This window comes from Dipodomys ordii, unplaced genomic scaffold (genome assembly GCF_000151885.1).
Source record: "Dipodomys ordii isolate 6190 unplaced genomic scaffold, Dord_2.0 Scaffold15, whole genome shotgun sequence".
Classification (NCBI taxonomy): domain Eukaryota; kingdom Metazoa; phylum Chordata; class Mammalia; order Rodentia; family Heteromyidae; genus Dipodomys; species Dipodomys ordii.
This window is the reverse complement of record NW_012267231.1, coordinates 16,312,369-16,333,869: the sequence shown is the minus strand read 5'-3', so window position 1 is coordinate 16,333,869 and position 21,501 is coordinate 16,312,369. Positions and strand designations below refer to the sequence as shown.

At 61.6% G+C, this 21,501-nt stretch overlaps 1 protein-coding gene across 1 annotated transcript in view; it reads left to right on the top strand.

Annotated features, from left to right (window-relative positions):
• Window positions 1-20,143, top strand: part of Cspg4 (chondroitin sulfate proteoglycan 4) — a 32,569-nt gene extending 12,426 nt beyond the window's left edge. The window contains exons 2-11 of the mRNA XM_013011937.1: window positions 2,606-2,655; window positions 4,827-5,009; window positions 6,462-10,007; window positions 11,175-11,651; window positions 12,145-12,321; window positions 13,847-14,045; window positions 14,137-14,271; window positions 14,633-14,796; window positions 17,595-17,778; window positions 18,224-20,143. Of these exons, the coding sequence (XP_012867391.1) occupies window positions 2,606-2,655; window positions 4,827-5,009; window positions 6,462-10,007; window positions 11,175-11,651; window positions 12,145-12,321; window positions 13,847-14,045; window positions 14,137-14,271; window positions 14,633-14,796; window positions 17,595-17,778; window positions 18,224-20,049 (6,941 nt within the window). The 3' untranslated portion in view covers window positions 20,050-20,143. The remainder of the gene's footprint in view (window positions 1-2,605; window positions 2,656-4,826; window positions 5,010-6,461; window positions 10,008-11,174; window positions 11,652-12,144; window positions 12,322-13,846; window positions 14,046-14,136; window positions 14,272-14,632; window positions 14,797-17,594; window positions 17,779-18,223) is intronic.
• The last annotated feature ends 1,358 nt before the right edge of the window (window positions 20,144-21,501 follow it).

Sequence of the window (21,501 nt, the reverse complement as noted above, 5' to 3'; positions counted from 1 at the left end):
ACCTCGATCTTCCTGTCCTCAGCCTCCTGAGTAGCTAGGATGAGAGGTGTGAGCCACGGGCCGGTTAAGATTATTTCTTTTCTGTATGTTTGGACAGTGCTGGGGTTTGAAGCCAGGGCCTCATGCTTGCTAGGCAAGCGCTCTTACCACTCAAGCCATTCCCCCTGGCCCTGGGAATCTCCCCTCAGGTCTCCGTATCTGTCTCAGGCTTCTTTTTTAATCCCTATCTCGGTTATGGTGGTTGTGTGGGAGTGAATGAATGAATGGATGGGAGAGTGGACCCCCCCTTTCCCACCACACCTCCCGCCTGCTCCCCAACTTGCATGCCAGGACCCAGCCCCCCCCCCCCCGCCTGCCACTGGCTCCAGCTTTCTCCCTTATAAAGTCAGATGGCAGGGAACACGCAGGAATGCTGGTGTGCCCATGGCTCGCGTCTGGCTGCCCCAGGCTGGGGGGGGGGGCCTGTGGGGACCGCAGGGAGCGGGGAGGGGAGTTGGGGGGACTGGGGGCGGGGCCTCCCTGCTGGGAGGGGCTGGGAGGGTGGACGGTGTTCTCTGTTTCTGCCCCTATCGGATGGCTCCTCCCTGCAGCCTCCCTGCCTCTTCCGATTTGGGCTGCAGAGAATTTTGATATGGGGGACCCGGCACCCCCCAGGAGTGGGGGAAACGGAGGCATGGGAGAGCGGCACGGTTCACGTGGACAGCTGTCAGAGGGGCTGCGGCACCCTGGCTGGAAATGTGTCTGCGGTGTCCCCCAGGGCGGGTCCAAAGCCGAGAGCCCTCTCCTGGGGTCTGCAGAGCATGGCAGGCCTCCAGTGAGCCAGACTCAGCAAGGGCATAGTGACGCACACCTGTAATCCCAGAACTTCAGAGGCTGGGGCAGGAGGATCCGGAAATCCAGGCCAGCCAGGGCCACAAAGTGGATCTGGTCTCAAAAAGAAGGAGCCGGACACCGGTGGCTCATACCTGTCATCCTAGCTACTCAGGAGGCTGAGATCTGAGGATCGAGGTTCAAAGCCAGCCTGAGCAGACAAATCCCAGAGGCTTATTTGCTATGGACCAGCAAAAAGTGGAGGTGTGGCTCAGGTGGTGGAGCACTAGCCTTGAGCAGAAAAAGCTGAGCAACAGTATGAGGCTCTGAGTTCAAGCCCAGAACTGCTGGCACATGTGCGTGTGGGCACGCTCACACACACACACACACACACACACACTGGGGTTCAACTGAGGCCTGGGCTCAGTCCCTATACAGGAAGGAAGGAAGGAAAGAAAGCAGTTGTGCAGGGGAGGGTGCGGTCAGGCACCAGTGGCTCACGCCTGTCATCCTAGCTACTCAGGAGGCTGAGATCTGAGGATCACAGTTCAAATCCAACCCCAGGCAGGAAAGTCGGTGAGACTCTTATCTCCAATTAACCACTAGAAAACTGGAAGTGGCGCTGTGGTTCAAGTGGTAGAGGCTCGCCTTGAGCTGAAGAGCTGAGGGACAGTGCCCAGGCCCAGAGTTCAAGCCCCACCACTGACAAAAAAGAAAAAAGAGAGCAGTTGCAGGGAATGGATGAATGAACCAACCAATGAGTGAATAGGAGAGAGAGAACCCCACGCCCTTCCCTGCCACCCGGGGAAGGAGGGAGGGAGGGAAAGAAGGAGGAGGGAGGGAGGGAAGGAAAGAGAGAAGGAGGGAGGAGGAATGAAGGAGGGAGGGAGGAAGGAGGGAAGGAAGGAAAGAGAAAACCCTACACAAAGAAGTGAAGTCCCCCCAGCCCCGGGCAGGGCCTGAGCCCCATGGGCACACTCCCTGCCCTGCCCCCGGGGCCCCTGCCAGCTTGGCCAGGGAGAGCCCGGGCTGTGCAGGGTGGCAGCCCTGGGCATCAGGAAGGAGAAGAGCCGTGGCCCGGCCCCATGCGGCCCTGGGTGGCGGGAGGCAGGGTGGGGAGCCCCTGGAGCCTGGGGAACACTGGGCCTCTTTCATGGATCAGGGCATGGAGGGGCAGGCAGACCTGGGCACAATGGCCGCTCTGTCCCCGCCGCTCCAGGCCCACCCAGACACACGCACGCGCACACATGCACACACACACAGCTTCACACAAACCCAACACACACCCGGCCGCCACCCATACACAGAACCCACGCACTGCAGACTTGCACATGGTACAGGTGCACACGCACGTGGAGCCTGCACACGCACCTTCATGCCTTTACACACACACAGCCCACGTGGCCCACGGGGCCCCGGGCACCCTGCTTCTCCTGACCCGAGGCCCAGCACCCCCACCCCGACCTTCTACTTTACTACCTTACTGCCACGAGCCCTCTGCCCCAGGGATTTTTTTTTTTTTTTTTTTTGTCAGTCGTGGGGCCTGAACTCTGGGCCTGGACGCTGTCCCTCAGCTCTTTAGCTCAAGGCTAGCACTCTACCACTTGAGCCACAGCACCACTTCCAGGTTTTTCTGCTTATGTGGTGCTGAGGAATCGAACCCAGGGCCTCAGGCATGCAAGGCAAGCGCTCTACCACTGAGCCACCTTCCCAGCCCCAGCTCACCATTTCTTTATCCTGTACCCTGTACCCCAACTTCATTTGAAGCCGCCCCCCAATGCCTCCTGCCTCTAAGGCAGGACATTCCCTCTCTCTCTCTCTCTCTCTCTCTCTCTTTCTCTCTGTGTCTCTGTCTCTCTTTTTTTCTGTCTCTGTCTCTGTCCTTGTTGTCTCTCTGTCTCTCTTTCTCTCTGTCTCTGTCTCTCTCCCTCTCTTTCTGTCTCTTTTTTCTTTTTCTCTGTCTCTCTGACTGTCTCTCTTTCTGTCTCTTTTTCTCTCTGTCTCTCTTTTTTTCTTTATTGGTCTCTTTTTTTCTCTGTCTGTCTCTGTCCTTATCTGTCTCTCTGTTTCTCTATCTCTCTGTCTCTCCATCTCTCTGACTTTGTCTCTCTGTCTCTCTGCCTCTGTCTCTCTGTCTGTCTCCCTTTCTCTGTCTCTGTCGCTCTGTCTCTGTCTCTCTCTTTGTCTCTGTCTCTGTTTCTCTCTCTCTCTGTCTCCCCCTCTCTGTCTCTGTCTCTGTCTCCCTCTCTTTCTCTCTGTCTCTGTCTCTCTTTCTCTCTGTGTCTCTGTTTCTGCCTCTCTTTTTTTCTTTCTCAGTCTCTTTTCTCTGTCTGTCTCTGTCCCTATCTGTCTCTCTGTCTGTCTCTCCGTCTCTCTGTCTCTCCATCTCTCTGACTTTGTCTCTCTGCCTCTGTCTCTCTCTGTCTCCTCTCTTTGTCTCTGTCTCTCTCTGTGTCTCTGTCTCTCTTTTCTCTGTCTCTCTTTTTTCTCTGTCTCCCCTCTCTGTCTCTGTCTCTCTCTGTGTCTTTGTTTCTTTTTTTCTTTCTGTCTCTGTCTCTCTTTTTTCTGTCTGTCTCTGTCTCTGTCTCTCTCTTTCTCTCCGTCAGCCTGGAGGCTGAGAGCAGAGGTGGTGGACACTGTCAGAGTTTCCGCAGCTCCGGCCAGTGCGGCCTCCGAGGCCTGGGGTGGGGGTGCCTCCCCTGAGCGCCCCCATCGCACAAGGCCGCCAGTGTGAGCCCTTCCCCGCCGGGCCCTCAGGAAGCAGCGGCCAGGCCCCGTCAAGGGACCCATTCACACGCGCGCACACGCACACACACACACACACACACACACACACACGGGCTCTGGAAAGCGCCCTGGTCCGGCCCCTCCCGCTCCGCTCCGCACACATCTCCTTCTGGACGGGGTCCGGGGCAGGTGGTGCAGTAGCTCAGTGCCTGCCCGGCCCTGAGCCCTGGACTCCACCGAGTCCCCGGACGGCCACGGGGAGAAGGAGGGGAGCCCCAACGTGTCCCGTTCACTGCGTCCCGTGACAGAAACGTTTTCACTGTGGGCCGCGTTACCCGGCTTCTAATATTCCTGAAACTGTGACACTCGGCAACGTCCATGAAGCTGGCGGGCAGGGAGGCGGGTGGGAGAGGGGGATGCGCCGCACCACGGAGCTCGAACCACGATCCTCCCAATAGCTGCGTCCCACGTGGCTGGGATTACAGGCAGCCGCTTGGAGACCGGAGGGCTGAGGGGGACGGGGAGACTCCCGCCTATAATCCTAGCTACTCAGGAGGCTGAGGTCGGAGGCGATTCAAGGCCCATCCCAATTAACCAGCAAAAAGCCAGAGGTGGAGGTGCAGCTCCAGTGGTAGAGGGGTAGCCTTGAACAGAACAAGCCAAACAAGAGCAAGAGGCCCCGAGTTCAAGCCCCACGACTGGCATAAAGGGGAGGAGGGGGTTCCTGGGCGCCCACTAGCGCTGTGCTGCCCAGCTGTGGCCCGCTGCCCACAGGTCTCTGTTCCAGGCTGGGAGCCAGGCTCTGCTCACAGCTCAGCGCGGCTCAGCCCATTCTCATCCTGGCTCCTTGGCCCGTGGTAGGAACGCAGCCCGGAACTCACTGCTCACCAGAGACTGCTAACGGCCTCAGCTGGAAGCAATTGCAGGGTGACGGAGGGAGTTCCGGGCCATTCAGGGTCTGACATCACATGTGGGTCCCATCCGGCCTCCCTTCCCAGGCTTTGCTCCCCACACCCCCCTTCCCAGACAGCTGGGAAAGAAGCAGGGGGCGGAGAGGGAGGGGCTCGTGGGAGCTGAGACCTGGCATCGCCTCCAAGAAGTGCTGGAAGTTTCCGGAAAATTCTGGAAACTTCCAGAAAATTCTGGAAACTTCCAGAAACATCTGACTTCTTCCTTCACAGCCAAAAGCCTAGATTCCACAGGAGATGAGGCTAAGATGGTTGTTTGACACCTGACTGGGGCCCCCGGGCAGGGTTAACTCGGGGTACCCCCCTGGGCCTTGACCCCAGCTTCCCCCCTCTCTGCCAGCCTCCTTCTTCGGTGAGAACCACCTGCAGGTGCCCATGGCCACAGCCCTGACCAGCATCAACCTTGAACTTCAGTTCTCCACGGCTCAGCCCGACGCACTCCTCTTCCTGGCGGCGGGCCAGGCTGACCATCTCCTGCTCCAGCTCCTGTCCGGACGCCTGCAGGTCAGCCATGCCCTGAGAACAGGCCCCCATGGCCGACAGGGCCGGGCGGGTCACAGCCACCATCCTGCTGGGGTCCCAGCTGGCCCTGATCCGCTGTCCTGGGCGGTCCCGGCCCCCCAAGACCCCTGTGGCCATTGCTTTGTCAAACTGCCCATCCTGGCCTGGACCAGTGGCCTTCCTTCCGGATAACCAACCTTCCTTCCTTCCTTCCTTCCTTTCTTTTTTCTTTCTTTCTTTCTCTCTCTCTTTCTCTCTCTCCCTCCTTCCTTCCTTCCTTTTTTTCTTTCTTTCTCGTTCTTTCTTTTCTCTCTCTTTCTCTCTCTCTCTCTCCCTCCCTCCCTCCTTCCTTCCTTCCTTCCTTCCTTCCTTCCTTCCTTCCTTTTTTGCCAGTCCTAGGGCTTGAACTCAGGGCATGCACGCTGTCTCTGAGCTTCTTTTGCTCAAGGCTTGCATTCTGCCAGGAGCCACAGCTCCATTACTGGTTTTCTGGTGGTTTACTGGCAATAAGAGTCTCACGGACTTTGCTGCCCAGGCTGGCTGTGAACCATGATCCTCAGATCTCAGCCACCTGGGTAGCTAGGATGACAGGCGTGAGCCACCAGCGGCTGGCTTCTCCTTTAGCTTTGTTTGCTCAAAGCTAGTGCTCTATCACTTGAGCCACACTTCCACTTCCAGCTTTTTGGGGAATGCTGGAGATAAAGAGTCTCATAGCCGGGCGCCGGTGGCTCACGCCTGTCATCCTAACTACTCAGGAGGCTGAGATCTGAGGATCACAGTTCAAAGCCAGCCCAAGCAGGAAAGTCCGTGAGACTTTTTTTTTTTTTGGTCCATCATGGGGCTTGAACTCTGGGCCTGGGCGCCGTCCCTCCACTCTTCAGCTCAAAGCTAGCGCTCTACCAACTTGAACTACAGCACCACTTCCAGCATTTTCTGTGTATGTGGTGCTGAGGAATCGAACCCAGGGCCTCAGGCATGCGAGGCGAGCACTCTACCACTGAGCCACCTTCCCAGGCCTCCATGAGACTCTTATCTCCAATTAGCCACCAGAAAACCAGACATAGCACTGAGGCTCAAGTGGTAGAGTGCTAGCCTTGAGCTGAAGAGCTGAGGGACAGCGCCCAGACCCTGACCACTTGAGCCACAGTGCCACTTCCAGTTTTTGAGTGGTTCATTGGAGATAAGAATCCTTTCTGCCCAGGCTGGCTTTGAATCTCGATCCTCAGATCTCAGCCTCCTGAGTAGCTGGGATGGCAGGTGTGAGCCACTGGCACTCAGCCCTCATAGAACTTTCCGGCTCAGGCTGGCTAAGAACTGCCATCCTCAGATCTCAGGCTTCTGAGTAGCTGGGATTACAGGCGTGAGCTGCGGTGCTGACTTCCGTGTGCTTTTGAAGGAGCGATGGATTCAACCCCCCCCCACACACACACCCCTGGTCTCCCCGTGTCCCCTCAGGTGAGACTCGTCCTGGGCCCGGAGGAGCTGAGGCTGCAGGCCCCCGGAGGGCCGCCTGTGACCGACGGCGCCCCGCACACCGTGTTGCTCTCAATCGCTGACGGCTGGGCCGAGCTCTCCGTGGACGGACTAAACACCTCCGCTGCCGCCTCGGGAGCCCCGCTGGAGGCCGCCTATGGGGTGTTCGTGGGGGGCTCGGGGGGCCTATCCCTGCCCTACCTGCGTGGAGCGAGCCGCCCCCTGAGAGGCTGCCTCCACGTGGCCAGCCTCAACGGCCGGGGCCTCCTGCGGCCCCTGACTCCCGGGGTGCAGGAGGGCTGCGCGGAGGAGTTCTCCACGGGGGACGACGTAGCTTTGGGATTCTCCGGGGTGCAGTCGCTGGCTGCCTTCCCCGCCTGGCAGGCTCAGGACGAGGGCACCCTGGAGCTGACCCTCACCACGCGCAGCCCGCGGGCGCCGCTGGCCTTCCAGGCGGGCGGGCGGCGCGGGGACTTCATCTACGTGGACATCTTCGACGGCCACCTGCGCGCCGTGGTGGAGAAAGCGCAGGGCACCGTGCTCCTGCACAACAGCGTGCCCGTGGATGACGGCCAGCCCCACGAGGTCAGCATCCGCGTGGACGCCCAGCAGCTGCAGATCTCCGTGGATCAGTACCCCACCCGGACTTCCAATCGCGGGCCTCTCGGTTATGTGGAATCTGGGGGTCACCTCCTGCTCGGGGGGCTGGACGCGGAGGCCATGGGGCATCTCCAGGGGCATCGCCTGGGCCTGGCGCCGCCCAGCGCCTCCCTGGAGGGCTGCGTGGAGGATCTGCGCGTGAATGGACGCAGACACGGACTCCGTGACGCGCAGTGGACCCGCCACATGGCGGCCGGCTGCAAGAACGAGGAAGATGAGTATGAGGAGGATGTCTACGGCCAGTACGACGTGCTCTCCACCCTGGCGCCCGACATCTGGCCAGCTGTGGAGCTGCCCGAGCCCTGCGTCCCCGAGCCCGGCCTGCCCCCGGCCTTCGCCAACTTCACGCGGCTGCTGACCATCCACCCACTGGCCGTGGCCGAGGGCGGCGCGGCGTGGCTGGAATGGCGGCACGTGCAGCCCACGCTGGACCTGACCGAGGCCGAGATGCGCAGATCCCAGGTCCTGTTCCGGGTGAGCCGGGGACCCCGCCACGGCCAGCTGGAGCTGGACATCCCCGGTGCCCAGGCCCGGAAGATGTTCACCCTGCTGGACGTGGTCAACCGCAAGGTCCGCTTCGTCCACGATGGCTCCGAGGACGCATCCGACCAGCTGGTACTAGAGGTGTCCGTGACAGCACGGGGACCGGTGCCCGGCTGCCTGCGCAAAGGCCAGATTTACCTCCTGCCCGTCGAGATCAGCCCGGTGGACGACCCTCCGCGAGTGCTCTTCCCACAAGGCGGCCTCATGACCATTCTAGAAAACACCCAGAAGCCCCTAGGGCCTGAGATCGTACAGGCCTACGACCCAGATTCCCCCTGCGAGAGCCTCACCTTCCAGATCCTCGGGGCCTCCACCAGCCTCCCCGTGGAGCATCGCGAGCGGCCCGGGGAACCCACCGCCGAGTTCTCTTGCCAGGATCTGGAGAGAGGGGACATAGTCTACGTGCACCGCCGTGGCCCGGCGCAGGACCTGAGCTTGCGGGTCAGCGATGGGCTGCAGGCCAGCGCCCCGGCCACGCTGCGGGTCGTGGCGGTGCGGCCCACGCTCCGTGTCCGCCACAGCACCGGGCTGCGCCTGGCGCAGGGCTCGATCGCGGCCATCACGCCGGCCAACCTGTCGGTGGAGACCAACGCGGTGGGCCAGGATGTGAGCGTGCTGTTCCGGCTGACGGGGGCCCTGCAGTTTGGGGAGCTGCAGAAGCGGGGGGCCGGCGGGGCGGAGGGCACGGAGTGGTGGCCCACGCAGGCTTTCCACCAGCGCGACGTGGACCAGCACCGCGTGCGCTACGTGAGCACCGATCCCGCGCGTCGGCGCCTGGACATGGCCGAGGACGTGGCGCTGGAGGTGCAGGTGGGGCAGGAGACGCTGGACAACCTGTCCTTCCCCGTGTCTATCCAGCGGGCCGCCGTGTGGATGCGGCGCCTGACGCCGCTGCGCACGCACCACGCCCGGCCCGAGCCGCTGACCGCTGCGCACCTGGAGGCCGCCCTGGAGGAGGAGGCGGCGGCCGAGGCCACCCCGAGCCCCAGCGCCTTCCGCTACCACCTCGTGCAGCCCCCCAAGAAGGGCAACCTGCAGCTCCGGGGTGCCAGGCTGGCCGAGGGCCAGAGCTTCACGCAGGACGACATCCACACGGGCCGGGTCAGCTACGTGGCCACCACACGCGTGTCCCAGGCCACGGAGGACGCCTTCCGCTTCCGGATCACGGCCCCCCCCCACTTCTCGCCGCTCTACACCTTCCCCGTCCACGTGGGCGGCGACCCGGACGCCCCCGTGCTCACCAACACCGTGCTGCCCGTGCCCGAGGGCGGCCACGCCACGCTCACCCCGCAGCACCTGTTCATCAAGAGCCCCCACGGCGACAGCTACGTGTACGAGGTGATCGAGAGCCCCCGCCACGGGCGGCTGGCGTGGCAGCCCCCGCGGGACGCCGCCGCGCCCGTGACCACCTTCACCAACGACGACCTGCGTCGTGGCCTCCTGCAGTACCGGCACGACCACTCCGAGACCACGGAAGACGACGTCCCGTTCGTGGCCACGCGCCAGGGCGAGAGCAGCAGCGGCGACGCGGCGTGGGAGGAAGTCCGGGGCGTCTTCCGCGTGGCCATCCGGCCCGTGAACGACCACGCGCCCCGGCAGGTGGTCAGCCGCGTGTTCCGCGTGGCGCGGGGCGGGCGGCGGCTGCTGACCACCGACGACGTGGCCTTCAGCGACGCCGACTCGGACGCCAGCGACGCGCAGCTGGTGCTCACACGCAAGGATCTCCTGTTCGGCAGCATCGTGGCGGTGGAGGACCCCGCCAGGCCCGTCTACCGCTTCACGCAGGAGGACCTGCGGGCCGGGAGGATCCTCTTTGTGCACTCCGGGGCCGACCACGGCTGGCTGCAGCTGCAGGTGTCCGACGGGCAGCACCAAACCACCGCCATGCTGGAGGTCCAGGCCTCGGAGGCCTACCTCCGCGTGGCCAACGGCTCGGGCCTCGTGGTGCCGCAAGGCGGCCAAGGCACCGTCGACGCAGCTGCATTCCACCTGGAAACCAACTTGGATATCCGCAGCGGAGAGGAGGTCCACTACCGAGTCACGGCGGGCCCGCGCTGGGGACAGCTGCTCCGAGCCGGCCAGCCGGCCACCGCCTTCTCCCAGCAGGATTTGCTGGATGGGAAGATTCTCTACAGCCATAATGGCAGCCTCGCTCCTCGGGACTCTGTGGGTCTCGCTGTGGAGGCCGGCCCGGTGCGCACAGACGCCATCCTACAGGTGACCGTCGTGCTGGACGGCACGCCGGCCCCGCCGCAGCTGCTCAGACACCAGAAGATCTACGCCGTCCAGGGAGAAGCAGCGAGGATCGGAAGAGAGCAGCTGGAGGTGAGAAAGTGGGGTGATCGGCAGAGTCGGGGGACCAGGCAGAGGGGCTCTGCGGTCTGCAGGGTGTGCCTGTGTGTGTTTGGGGCTGGCCGCTGGGGCTCAGGTGTTGGGATGTGCATCTGTGAGTGCTATATTCTCGTGTGAGTGTGTGTGTGTGTGTGTGTGTGTGTATGTGTGTGTGTGTGTGGTGCCAATCCTGGGTCGTGAACTCAGGGCCTGGGTGCAGTCAAGGCTGGCGCTCTACCCCTTGAGCCACAGCCACACTGCCAGCTTTTTGGTGGCCCGTTGGAGATCACAGTCTCTCGGGGACTTTTCTGCCCAGGCGTGGCTTTGATCCCTGATGCTCAGATCTCAGCCTCCTCAGTAGCCGGGATGACAGGTGTGAGCCACCGGGGCGGGACTGGGGGCCGAGCCTTGAGATGTACTGATCACGGGCAGACCCCGCCGCTGCCCCAGCCCCTCCGTTTCCCTCCCGAGACTACAAAGGCTCACACAACCTCAGGCTGTTGACTGTGTGAGCTCGAGCCAGGCCCTTGCCCTCTCTGGGCCTTGTGCTCCTTTGCTACCAGCTGCTGAGGCCCTGAGTCTTGGTGTTTGAGCCGACTCTGGTGAGTCCCAGGCCCGGCTTCCACACCGGCCTTGGTAGGTAAGTTCCCAGGACCTGGAGCGGAGGCCTGTGTGCGCCATCTAGTGGTCATTGGTGGTGATAGCAGGAGGGGATGTTAGCTTCCTGAGCAGCGTTTGAGTGTGTGTGTGTGTGTGTGTGTGTGTGTGTGTGTGTGTGTGTGTGATGAGATTGTGTGGGTGCTGCACGTGCACGGTTTTGGAGAAGGATAGAGATGTGGCCAGGCGCCGGTGGCTCACGCCTGTCATCCCAGCTACTCAGGAGGCTGAGATCTGAGGATCACGGTTCAAAGCCAGCCCGGGCAGGAAAGTCCGTGAGACTCTTATCTCCAATGAACCACCAGAAAACCGGAAGTGGTGCTGTAGCTCAAAATGCTAGAGCACCAGCCTTGAGTGAAAGCGCTCAGGGCCAGCGCCCAGGCCGTGAGTTCGAGGCCCAGGATGGACAAAAATAACAGGTAAAAGGTGTGTGGCTGCAGCGTGTCTGGGTGTGAGGCCCTGGGCCTGTGTGACACACTGGTGCCCGTGCTCTCTGCCATCCAGGTGTCTCAGGAGGCCGTGCCCCCGGCGGACATCGTGTTCTCGGTGAAGATGCCCCCGGCCGCTGGCCACCTGGTGTCCCAGGGCCCTGACGCGGCCGACCCCCGCAGCCTGGGCCCCGCGGGGAGCTTCTCCCAGGAGGACGTAAATGCGGGCAGGGTCTTCTACGTGCACACTCGCCCCGAGGCTGGGGAGGACGCCTTCTCCCTGGACGTGACCTCCGGCCTTGGCGCCCCCCTGGAAGGCGTCCTCTTGGAGCTGGAAGTGCTGCCCAGAGTCTTACCCCTGGAGGCCCAGAACTTCAGCGTTCCCGAGGGCGGAGCGCGCACCTTGGCTCCGCCCCTGATCCGGGTCCCCGGGCCACGCCTCTCCACACTGCCCGGCCTCCGGCTGCACGTGCTGGACCCGCCCCAGCACGGGGCCCTGCGGAAGGAGGGGCAGCGGCAAGACCAGACCCTACTCAGCTTTTCCTGGAGAGAGGTATGGCTGTGGGGGCCGAGGGGGGGGGCATCAAGGGCTCCCAGCCTGGGGTCCGTACAGCGAGGAAGAAGGTCGCATCTAGACGTATTCCGCTTTGTGCTTCATCTCATTCCTCCCTCCAGCAGATCGAAATTGTCCCCTACTTTCCACCCAGAGACACTGAGACCTCCACTCATGCAGCGATCCCAGCTCCTCAGGAGGCTGAGAGCTGCGGATCATCCAGCCCTGGGGAAGGAAAGTTAGTCTGCGAGTCTCTCTTCTCTCCAGAGAACCAGCAAAAAAAGCTGGAAGTCGAGCTGTGGCTCAAGGGGTAGAGTGTCAGCCTTGAGCGGAAAAAGCCAAGTGCGATCACGAGGTCCTGAGTTCAAGCCCCAAGACTGCCACAAAAAGAAAAGAACAGAGAGCAAGTTCTGCTCCTCCGGCACGCGCCAGCAGGGCGTGAAGTGCGCGGGTTCTGGGAGCGGGGGTGACAGCCGCCCTGTCTGGCCCACAGGTGGAGGAACAGCAGATTCTCTATGAGCACGATGGAAGCCAGGCGCTTATGGATCGTTTCGTGCTGGTGGCCAACGCCTCGGGCGTCCACAGCCAGAGCGCGCCCGTGGCCTTCGCCATCACCATCCAGCCGGTGAACGACCAGCCTCCCGTCCTCACCACAAACAGGGGCCTGCAGGTGAGACCATCCACGCCGGGCCACCCCCTCCCGGCTTCGGGAAAGACCCTCCGATCCCCTTGCTCGCCTTTCTCTGTGTTTCGGTTGCCTCCTCTGCAAAGTGAGGTCTCTGGCTAAAAGGTCAGAAGGTGAGAGTTGGCACTGTGTCCGTTTAAGGGTGGACGGCCATGCTCAGCGGGCCCCGTGACTCCTGAGACTTGACAAGAACACGGCTTTTGCTGTGCTTCAGCACCAAAGCACCTGGCAGGATTCTTGTTAGCAGCTGCTGGGATTTGAACTCAGGGCCTTGTGCTTACTCAGACTCCCCCCCTCCCTTTTATTTTTCCTTAAGTTTTAATTGTTTTTCAGGTAGTGTCTCCTGCCTCTGACCACGATCTTCCTACCTAAGCCTCCCATTTAGCTGGGATTATAGGCAGGTACTACCACACTCAGCCTGGCAAAAGTTCCAATAAGGGCTGGGAAGGTGGCTCAGTGGTAGAGTGCTTGCCTTGCATGCATGAACCCCTGGGTTCGATTTCTCAGTACCACATACCCAGAAAAAGCCACAAGTGGCCCTGTGGTTCAAGTGGTAGAGTGCTAGCCTTGAGCAAAAGAAGCTCAGGAACAGTGCCAGGTTCTGAGTTCAAGCCCCAGGACTGGGGGGGGAAAATTCCTTAAGGGTGAATGTTTAACGGTCCCCCACCTACCTCACCCCCAACAGTCAAATTTTGGGTTCTCTGAGCTCCTGGACCCCTGCTCTGCAGAGGAGGAAGCCCAGAGAGTCATAGAACTCCACTGGTCACAGGAACAGGAAGTGTGGCTTGACCAAGCCCCACGTGGCACAAGCGCTGACAGACTGAGCTTTGAATGCCAGCTTATCGAGGTGGATGCCACATTGGCAGGAGCTATGGAAAGTTCCAGACGAGTGCTCACTTGAGCTGTCTTTGGTGGTGATGTAGGCTGCCTGCGACCATCGGCCTGGAGTGCTGTGTGGCCATTTGGCCACCAGATGGCACCATAGGCCTGTGTTTGCTCCCTAAGTCCCCACTGAAGCCGGGTGCTCCCGGGGACACATTTGAGGGGCCGGATTTGGGGAGCCCTACCCTGCTTGCAAGGAGACCTCATTTCACTTCTGCACTTGAGGGTTGGGGCAAGCCAAAGCATATCTAAGGATCCATAGCTAGCCCAGCACCGGTGGTTCATGCCTGCCAGCCCAGCCAACTCCGGAGGCTGAGATCTGAGGATCGTGGTTTGAGACCAACCCTGGCAGAAAAGTCCATAAGATTCTTATTATCTCCAACTAAACCAGAAAAAAAAAAAAAAGCCCGAAGTGGAGCCTGTGGCTCAAGTGGTAGAGCACCGGCTTTGAGAGGGAAAATAAGAGTGTGAGGCCCTGAGTTCAAGCCCCAGCCCTGGCACATAAGATTAATTAATTAATAAGGTCTCCCCAGGGCCTGGGAGGGTGATCAGGAGGAGGCCTCGGTGGGTCAGAGGTGGGGCTTGGGGGTGAGGATGGGGGCAGAGCCTCACATGCCTGTACCCCCAGATGTGGGAGGGGGCCACCGTGCCCATCCCCCCCGAGGCCCTCAGGGGCACCGACAGCGACTCAGGGCCCGATGACCTGGTCTACACCATCGAGCAGCCCAGCAACGGCCGCGTGGCGCTGCGGGCGGCGCCGGGCGACGCGGTCCAGCACTTCACCCAGGCGCAGCTGGACGGCGGCCTGGTGCTGTTCTCACACACAGGTGGGTGCTGGGGCCCATGGCGGGGGGCAGGGGAGGACTGCAATGGGGGAGCCACCCGGGCCCCAGGAACCCAGCTCCGTTATGTCCTCAGGGGCCCTGGACGGAGGCTTCCGCTTCGCCCTGTCCGACGGCGCGCACGCGTCTCCTGGACACTTCTTCCGGGTGACCGCGCAGAAGCAGGTGCTCCTCTCGCTGGACGGCAGCCGGACACTGACCGTGTGCCCAGGTGCGGCCTTCACACTGAGCCCTGGGGTGGAGCCAAGGGGGGCTGCCACCACCCCCACCCCGCCCCGGCTCCCAGGACGGCCTGAGTGGTGGCTCACGCCTGTCATCCCAGCTACTCAGGAGGCTGAGATCTGAGGATGGCCATTTGAGGCCAGTCCAGGCGGCCAAGTCCATATGACTCTTATCGCCAGTGAACCACCAAAATGTCAGAAGTGGAGGTGTGGTTCGAGTGGTAGAGCGCCAAGCTTGAGCTGGGAGGGGGTAAGGGGGTGGCACCCAGGCCCTGAGTTCAAATCTCAGGTCCAACACAAAGGATAAAAAAATAGAACTGAACTGACCATCCCTCTGCCCCCCCCCCACAGAGTCCGTCCAGCCGCTGAGCAGCCAGAGCCTGCGGGCCAGCTCCAGCGCCGGCACGGAGCCCCAGCACCTGCAGTTTCGGGTGCTGCGGGGTCCCCAGCTTGGCCGGCTCCTCCGGCAGCAGGGCGGCTCTGCGGAGCCCCTGCTGAACTTCTCCCAGGCCGAGGTAAGGGCTCAACTCACAGACACAACCCAGACCCTCCGCCCCCCCCCCCACCATGCAGCATCAGCCTCCCTGGACCTGCTACAGTCCAGGCCCTGCCAGCCCTGACCCCCCAGGGCGGCCAGCAAAGGGGGGACACGTGGAGCTTGGCCAGATGGAGGGACTGGGGGCAGCGCTGTGGGACTCAGAGCAGCGCTCTTGTTCTGGGGCTTCGCCTCCAGAAGGGACCCGAAAAGGCTAGAAAGGAGCACGGGGGCGGGAAGCAGTGCCCCCCCCCCGAAGTTGGTGAGGACCAGGGCTCCTGTCCTGGGAGTCGGTGGGGCTCAGGGCAGCGGGGGCAGTGCTCGGTGGGACGGGAGGGGGGAGCTGAGCAGGCCAGGCGGGGAGGGCCTCGGGCAGCGGCCAAGCCAGAGCCACAGGTCAAACCTAGAGCTCCAGGGCTGGGAAAGTGGCTCAGTGGTAGAGCGCTTGCCTTGCATGCATGAGGCCCTGGGTTCGATTCCTCAGCACCACATAAGCAGGAAAAGCCAGAAGTGGCGCTGTGGTTCAAGTGGTAGAGCACTAGCCTTGAGCAAATGAAGCCCAGGGACAATGCCCAGGTCCTGAGTTCAAGTCCCAGGACTGGCAAAAACAAAAAACTAGAACTCCAGGCATTGGTGGCTCACACCTAGTCTTCCCAGCAAGTCAGGAGGCCGAGATCTGAGGATCACAGTTCAAAGCCAGCACAGGCAGGAAAGTCCGTGAGACTCTTCTCTCCAAGGAACCACCAAAAAGCTGGAAGAGGAACTGTGGCTCAAGTGGTAGAGCGCCAGCCTTGAGTACAAAAGCTCAGGGATAATGCACAGGCCCTGAGTTCAAGTCTCAGGACTGGCACAAAAAGAAAGGAAACTTCAACTCATGGACGTCCCAAAACTTTGTTCAGAGCAACTCATGGCGAGGCACGGGGGGGCGGGGCGGGGCACCAGGGCACCACCCTTCACCTGCGGACTCTGCTTTCTCTGAACAAGCCACCCAGGCACCCCCATCCTACCCACAGGAGCCCCAGGCCCACCACAGGGCTGTGTCCCCTTCCCGCCCTGCCACCAGCCCGGCCACAGCTCGCTGCTGGCAGTGTCTCCATCCTTGCTGGCCACATCTGGCCCACAGATGTGGGTGTTTGGCCACATACGGCATTTGATGCTTTAAAGTTAGTTGTCAACATAGAACCCTCGGGAGATTTCACAGGATCCCGCTTCCCGGGTGCCTGAAGGGGCTGCGTTCTTCTCCCACCCAGCAGCCGCCGCGGCCGCCTCGCTCAGAGCCCCACTCAGATTCTGCGTAAGGTTCTCTTTCTCTCCCCCCCCCCCCCCAAGTCCTGATGCATGAACTCAGGGCCTGGGCGCCATCCCTGAGCTTCTGTGAGCAAGGCTAGTTCTCTACCACTTGAGCCACAGCACCATTTCCAGCTTTTGGTGGTTCACTGGAGAGAAGAGTCTTGTGGATTTTCCTGCCCAGGCAGGCTTTGAACTGCAATCCTCACATCTCAGCCTCCTGAGTAGCCAGAATGACAGGTGAGCCACCAGAGGCCTGGCTGAAAGTCCTGTTTTGCTGAGAGAAGGAAAAAACAGTCCCCTTGTCAACGTTGTCTTCTTCTCCTCCTCCTCCTCCTCCTCCTCTTTTTCCTCCTCCTCCTCCTTCTCCTCCTTCTTCTCCTCCTCCTTCTTGCTGGTCCATGGGCTTGAACTCAGGGCCTGGGCACTGTCTCTGAGCTTCATTTGCTCAAGGTTAGCACTCTACCACTTAAGCCACAGCAACACTTCTGGCCTTTTCTGTGTATGTGGTACTGAGGAATGGAACCCAGGGCTTCATGCATGCTAGGCGAGCACTCTACCACTGAGCCACCTCCCCAGCACCTCTTGTCTTCTAAAAGGAAAGAATGACAGATAAACTATGGGGACACATTTTGATTAGACAAAGGAGACAGATTTCCTGATGGTTGAGGAGAGTTTCTTGGTGGTTGACAAAAAAAAAAAAAGGGCAGGCTTGGGAATGTGGCTCAGTGATAGAGTGCTTGCCTCGCATGCATGAGGCCCTGGGTTCCATTCCTCAGCACCACATACACAGAAAAAGCCAGAAAGTGGCACTGTGGCTCAAGTGGTAGAGCGCTAGCCTTGAGCAAAAGAAGCTCAGGGACAGTGCCCAGGCCCTGAGTTCAAGCCCCAGGTCTGTACGCGTGCACACACACACGCATGCACACGCACACACACGCACATGCACACACATGCATGCACATGCACATGCACACACGCATGCACACGCACATGCACACACATGCACATGCACACACGCACATGCATGCGCATGCACACATGCGCGCACACACATGCACATGCATACACGCACATGCATGCACATGCATGCACATGCACACACGCACACGCATGCACATGCACACACACATGCATGCACATGCACACACACGCACACACACATGCACATGCATACACGCACACGCATGCACATGCACACACACACACACACACATGCACATGCACACACGCACACGCATGCACATGCACACTCACGCACATGCATGCGCATGCACACACATGCACATGTGCACACGCACACACATGTGCATGCATGCACATGCACACACACGCATGCGCATGCACACACACGCACACGCATGCACATGCACACGCGCGCGCATGCACATGCACACACGCACACGCATGCACATGCATGCACATGCACACACGCACATGCATGCGCATGCACACACACGCACATGCACACACACGCCATGGTGTTTCCCGCAGGTCTACGCGGGGCATGTTCTGTACGAGCACCAGGCGTCCCCTGAGCCTTTCTGGGAAGCCCAGGACACCATAGAACTCGCGCTGTCCTCGCCGCCCGCCCCGGACGTGGCCGTGACCCTGGCTGTGACTGTGACCTTCCAGGCCGCCTGTCCCCAGCGTCCCAGCCGCCTTTGGAGAAACAAAGGTAAAGAACAGAGACACCATGGGGGGGGGACACAGAGGGACACTGAGACAAAGGACAGAAGCCACAGCCAGACCAGCCGCTCGGCTCAGCCCCACGACCTTGGGAATCCGGGGGACCGTGGCTGGGGAACGGCTTTGAGATCATGGTGGAGACTCAGAGGTATTTTTGTCCCAGGCCTGAGGCTTGAACTCTGGGCGCTGCCCCTGAGCTTTGTCGCTCGAGGCGAGCGCTCTGCCACCTTGAGCCACAGCTCCACTTCCAGTTTTCTGCGGGGTTCCTTGGAGATCAGAGCCTCATGGACTTTCCTGCCTAGGCTGGCTTTGAACTGCGATCCTCAGATCTCAGCCTCCCTAGTGGCTGGGATGACAGGTCGGGGTGACTGGTGTGGGGGTCCAGCCCTGGGGGCCCCCCATCCCCTCCCCTTCACTGCCTGTGTCACCCTCAGGTCTCTGGGTCCCCGAGGGCCAGCGAGCGGCCATCACCCCAGCCGCCCTGGACGCCGCCAACTTCCTGGCCAGCGTCCCCGCGTCCCAGCGGCCCCAGCACGACGTCCTGTTCCAGCTGACGCAGTTCCCCACGCGCGGCCAGCTGTGGGTATCCGGGGAGCCCCTCCACGCCGGGAGCCCCCACTTCCTGCAGTCCCAGCTGGCCGTGGGGCAGCTGGTGTATGCCCACGGCGGCGGGGGCACCCAGCCGGACAGCTTCCGCTTCCGTGCCCAGCTCCGGGGTCCAGCGGGGGTCTCGGCCACGGCACCCCACACCTCCGAGGCCTTCGCCATCACCGTCCGCGATGTGAACGAACGGCCACCCCAGCCCCAGGCCTCCGCCCCGCTCCGCCTCACCCGCGGCTCCCGAGCCCCCATCTCTAGAGCTCAGCTGAGCGTGGTGGATCCCGACTCCGCCCCGGAGGAGATCGAATACGAGGTGCAGCGGGCACCCCACAACGGCTTCCTGAGCCTGGCGGGGGGCAGCCCGGGGCCCGTGGCCCGCTTCACACAGGCCGACGTGGACGGAGGCCGCCTGGCTTTCGTGGCCAACGGGAGCAGCGTGGCGGGGGTCCTGGAGCTGAGCGTGAGCGACGGGGCCAGCCCCCCACTGCCCATGTCCCTGGCTGTGGAGGTCTTGCCATCCACCCTCGAGGTGCAGACCCGAGCACCCCTGGAGGTGCCCCAAGCATCGGGGCGCTCTCCTCTGAGCCAGCAACAGCTGCAGGTGTTCTCTGACCGGCCCGAGCCGGACGTGGCGTACCGCGTGACCCAGGGACCCCGGCACGGGCAGCTGCTGGTCGGGGGGCGGCCCGCCTCGGCCTTCAGCCAGCTCCAGGTGGACCGGGGGGAGGTGATCTTTACCTTCACCAACTTCTCCTCGCCCCACGATCGCTTCGGGGTCCTGGCGCTGGCCAGGGGTGCCAACGCCACGGCCACCGTCAATGTCACGGTGCGCGCTCTCCTGCGCGTGTGGCCCGGTGGCCCGTGGCCCCAGGGTGCCACCTTGCGTCTGGACCGCAGCGTGCTGGATGCCGGCGAGCTGGCCAACGTCACTGGCACTGTCCCCCATTTCCGGCTCCTCCAGGGGCCCCGACACGGTCGCCTGGTCCCCACGAGCCAGGCCCGGACAGAATCCAGAAACAGCCAGCTGGTGGAAGGCTTCACTCAGCGAGATCTGGAGGCCGGGAGGCTGGGCCTGGAGGTGGACCGGCCCGAGGGCCCTCCCGGCCCGGTCGCTGACCGCCTCACCCTGGAGCTGTGGGCGCCCGGCGTCCCTCCGGCCGTGGCCTCCGTGGATTTCATCACCGAGCCTTACGACGCAGCGCGCTCGTACGGCGTGGCCCTGCTCCGTGTCCCCGACGTGGTGAGGACGGGCAAGCCGGAGGGGAGCAGCCCCACCGGGCAGCCAGGCCCCGCGGCGGCCAGCCCCGGGCCCACCGCGGCCAGGGGCGGCTTCCTGGGGTTCCTGGAGGCCAATATGTTCAGCATCATCATCCCCGTGTGCCTCGTGCTGCTGCTCCTGGCGCTCATCCTGCCGCTGCTCTTCTACCTGCGCAAGCGCAACAAGACCGGCAAGCACCACGTGCAGGTGCTGACCGCCAAGCCGCGCAACGGCTTCGCCGGCGACACCGAGACCTTCCGCAAGGTGGAGCCCGGCCAGGCGATCCCCCTCACCGCCGTGCCCGGCCAAGGCCCCCCACCCGGGGGACAGCCCGACCCCGAACTGCTCCAGTTCTGCCGGACACCCAACCCTGCCCTCAGGAATGGCCAGTACTGGGTGTGAGGCCCGATCGGGGATCCACATGCTGCCCGCACCCCCCGAGAAAACACAGAAGAGGCCCAGGGGTGCCAGGAGCAGAGGAGAGAAGCGTGGGAAGGGGGGGTTCCTGGATAGAGTGGAGACACTCTTGGGACGCCCCCCCACACACACACTCACCCAGAGCTGGAGAAATGAGGGACCAAAGCAGGGGGCGGGCTTAACCTGAGCATCTTCCCTGGGTGCTGCCCAGGGCTGTCAAAACTGGGGGGGAAGCCTCTGGTCCTGGGTGTGAGGCCGGGGGTCAGTGACACCTCACCTGGACTCAGAGGACACGGAGAAGACCCCAGAGAGGGGGGCAGCAAGAGGGGGGAAATGGGCCCCGGCTTCAGCACCCCAACCCACGTTGCCCCTTGTCCACCCTCCAGGTGGAGGGGAAACCTCTCCCCTCCTCTCTGGTGTTTTGGGGAGCAGAGGAAGGGAAGGCCTAAGCCATAGAATAATATATTTGGGATCCGGGAGTGGGTTGGGGGACGGGAACTCTGGGGGTGATTTATTTAAAGGAGATTCTAGCCAGGCATGGGTGGTACACGCCTGTCATCCTAGCTACTCAGGAGGCTGAGATCTGAGGATCGCGGTTCAAAGCCAGCCCAGGAAGGGAAGTCTGTGAGACTCTTATCGCCAATGAACTACCAGAAAAGCCAGAAGTGAAGGTGTGCAAACTAGCTCAGAAACAGTGCTCAGGCCCTGAGTTCAAGCCCCAGGACCAATACACAAACTGAGAGGGAGAAGGAGAGGGAGGGAGGGAGAGATTATAAACTGGGCACCAGTGGCTCATGCCTGTAATCCTAGCTACTCAGGAGGCTGCAATCTGAGGATCATGGTTCAAAGCCAGCCCAGGAAGGAGTCCATGAGACTCTTATCTCCAATGAACCAGCAGAAAAACCAGAAGTGGGGCTGTGGTCCAAGTGATAGAGCGCTCGCCTTGAGCCAAAGAGCTCAGGGACTGAGTTCGAGCCTCACAAGCAACAACAACAGAAAGACTATAAAGAAGCTATCCCACATGGCGCTGAGCTGGACTAGCTGGGTCCCAGGATGATGGTTGCTCCCGGGTTGGAATGGAGAAGAGGCTGAAGAGAATTCATTCCCAGCCTCCCCCACCCCCATGGGATGAGAGCTGACCTAACTTTGGGGTGAAGACTGGGCTGGAAACGTGGAGGGTCTCAGGTGCACCCCGGGGACTGGGGAGCAGCCACCACAGAATATGGATAAAAGGTGCTTTGGAGATTTTGGAAGCTCTGTGTCATTTGTGTTTGGCTCTGCCCTAGGGCCTGTGCAGACAAGGCCTGGGGAAGTCTCTGGCCTTGAGCTGAAGAGCTGAGGGACAGCGCCCAGGCCCTGAGTTCAAGCCCCACGACTGACAAAAACAAAAACTGTTCCCAACTCTAGATTTCTGAGCTTTTTTTCTTTTTCTGGTCC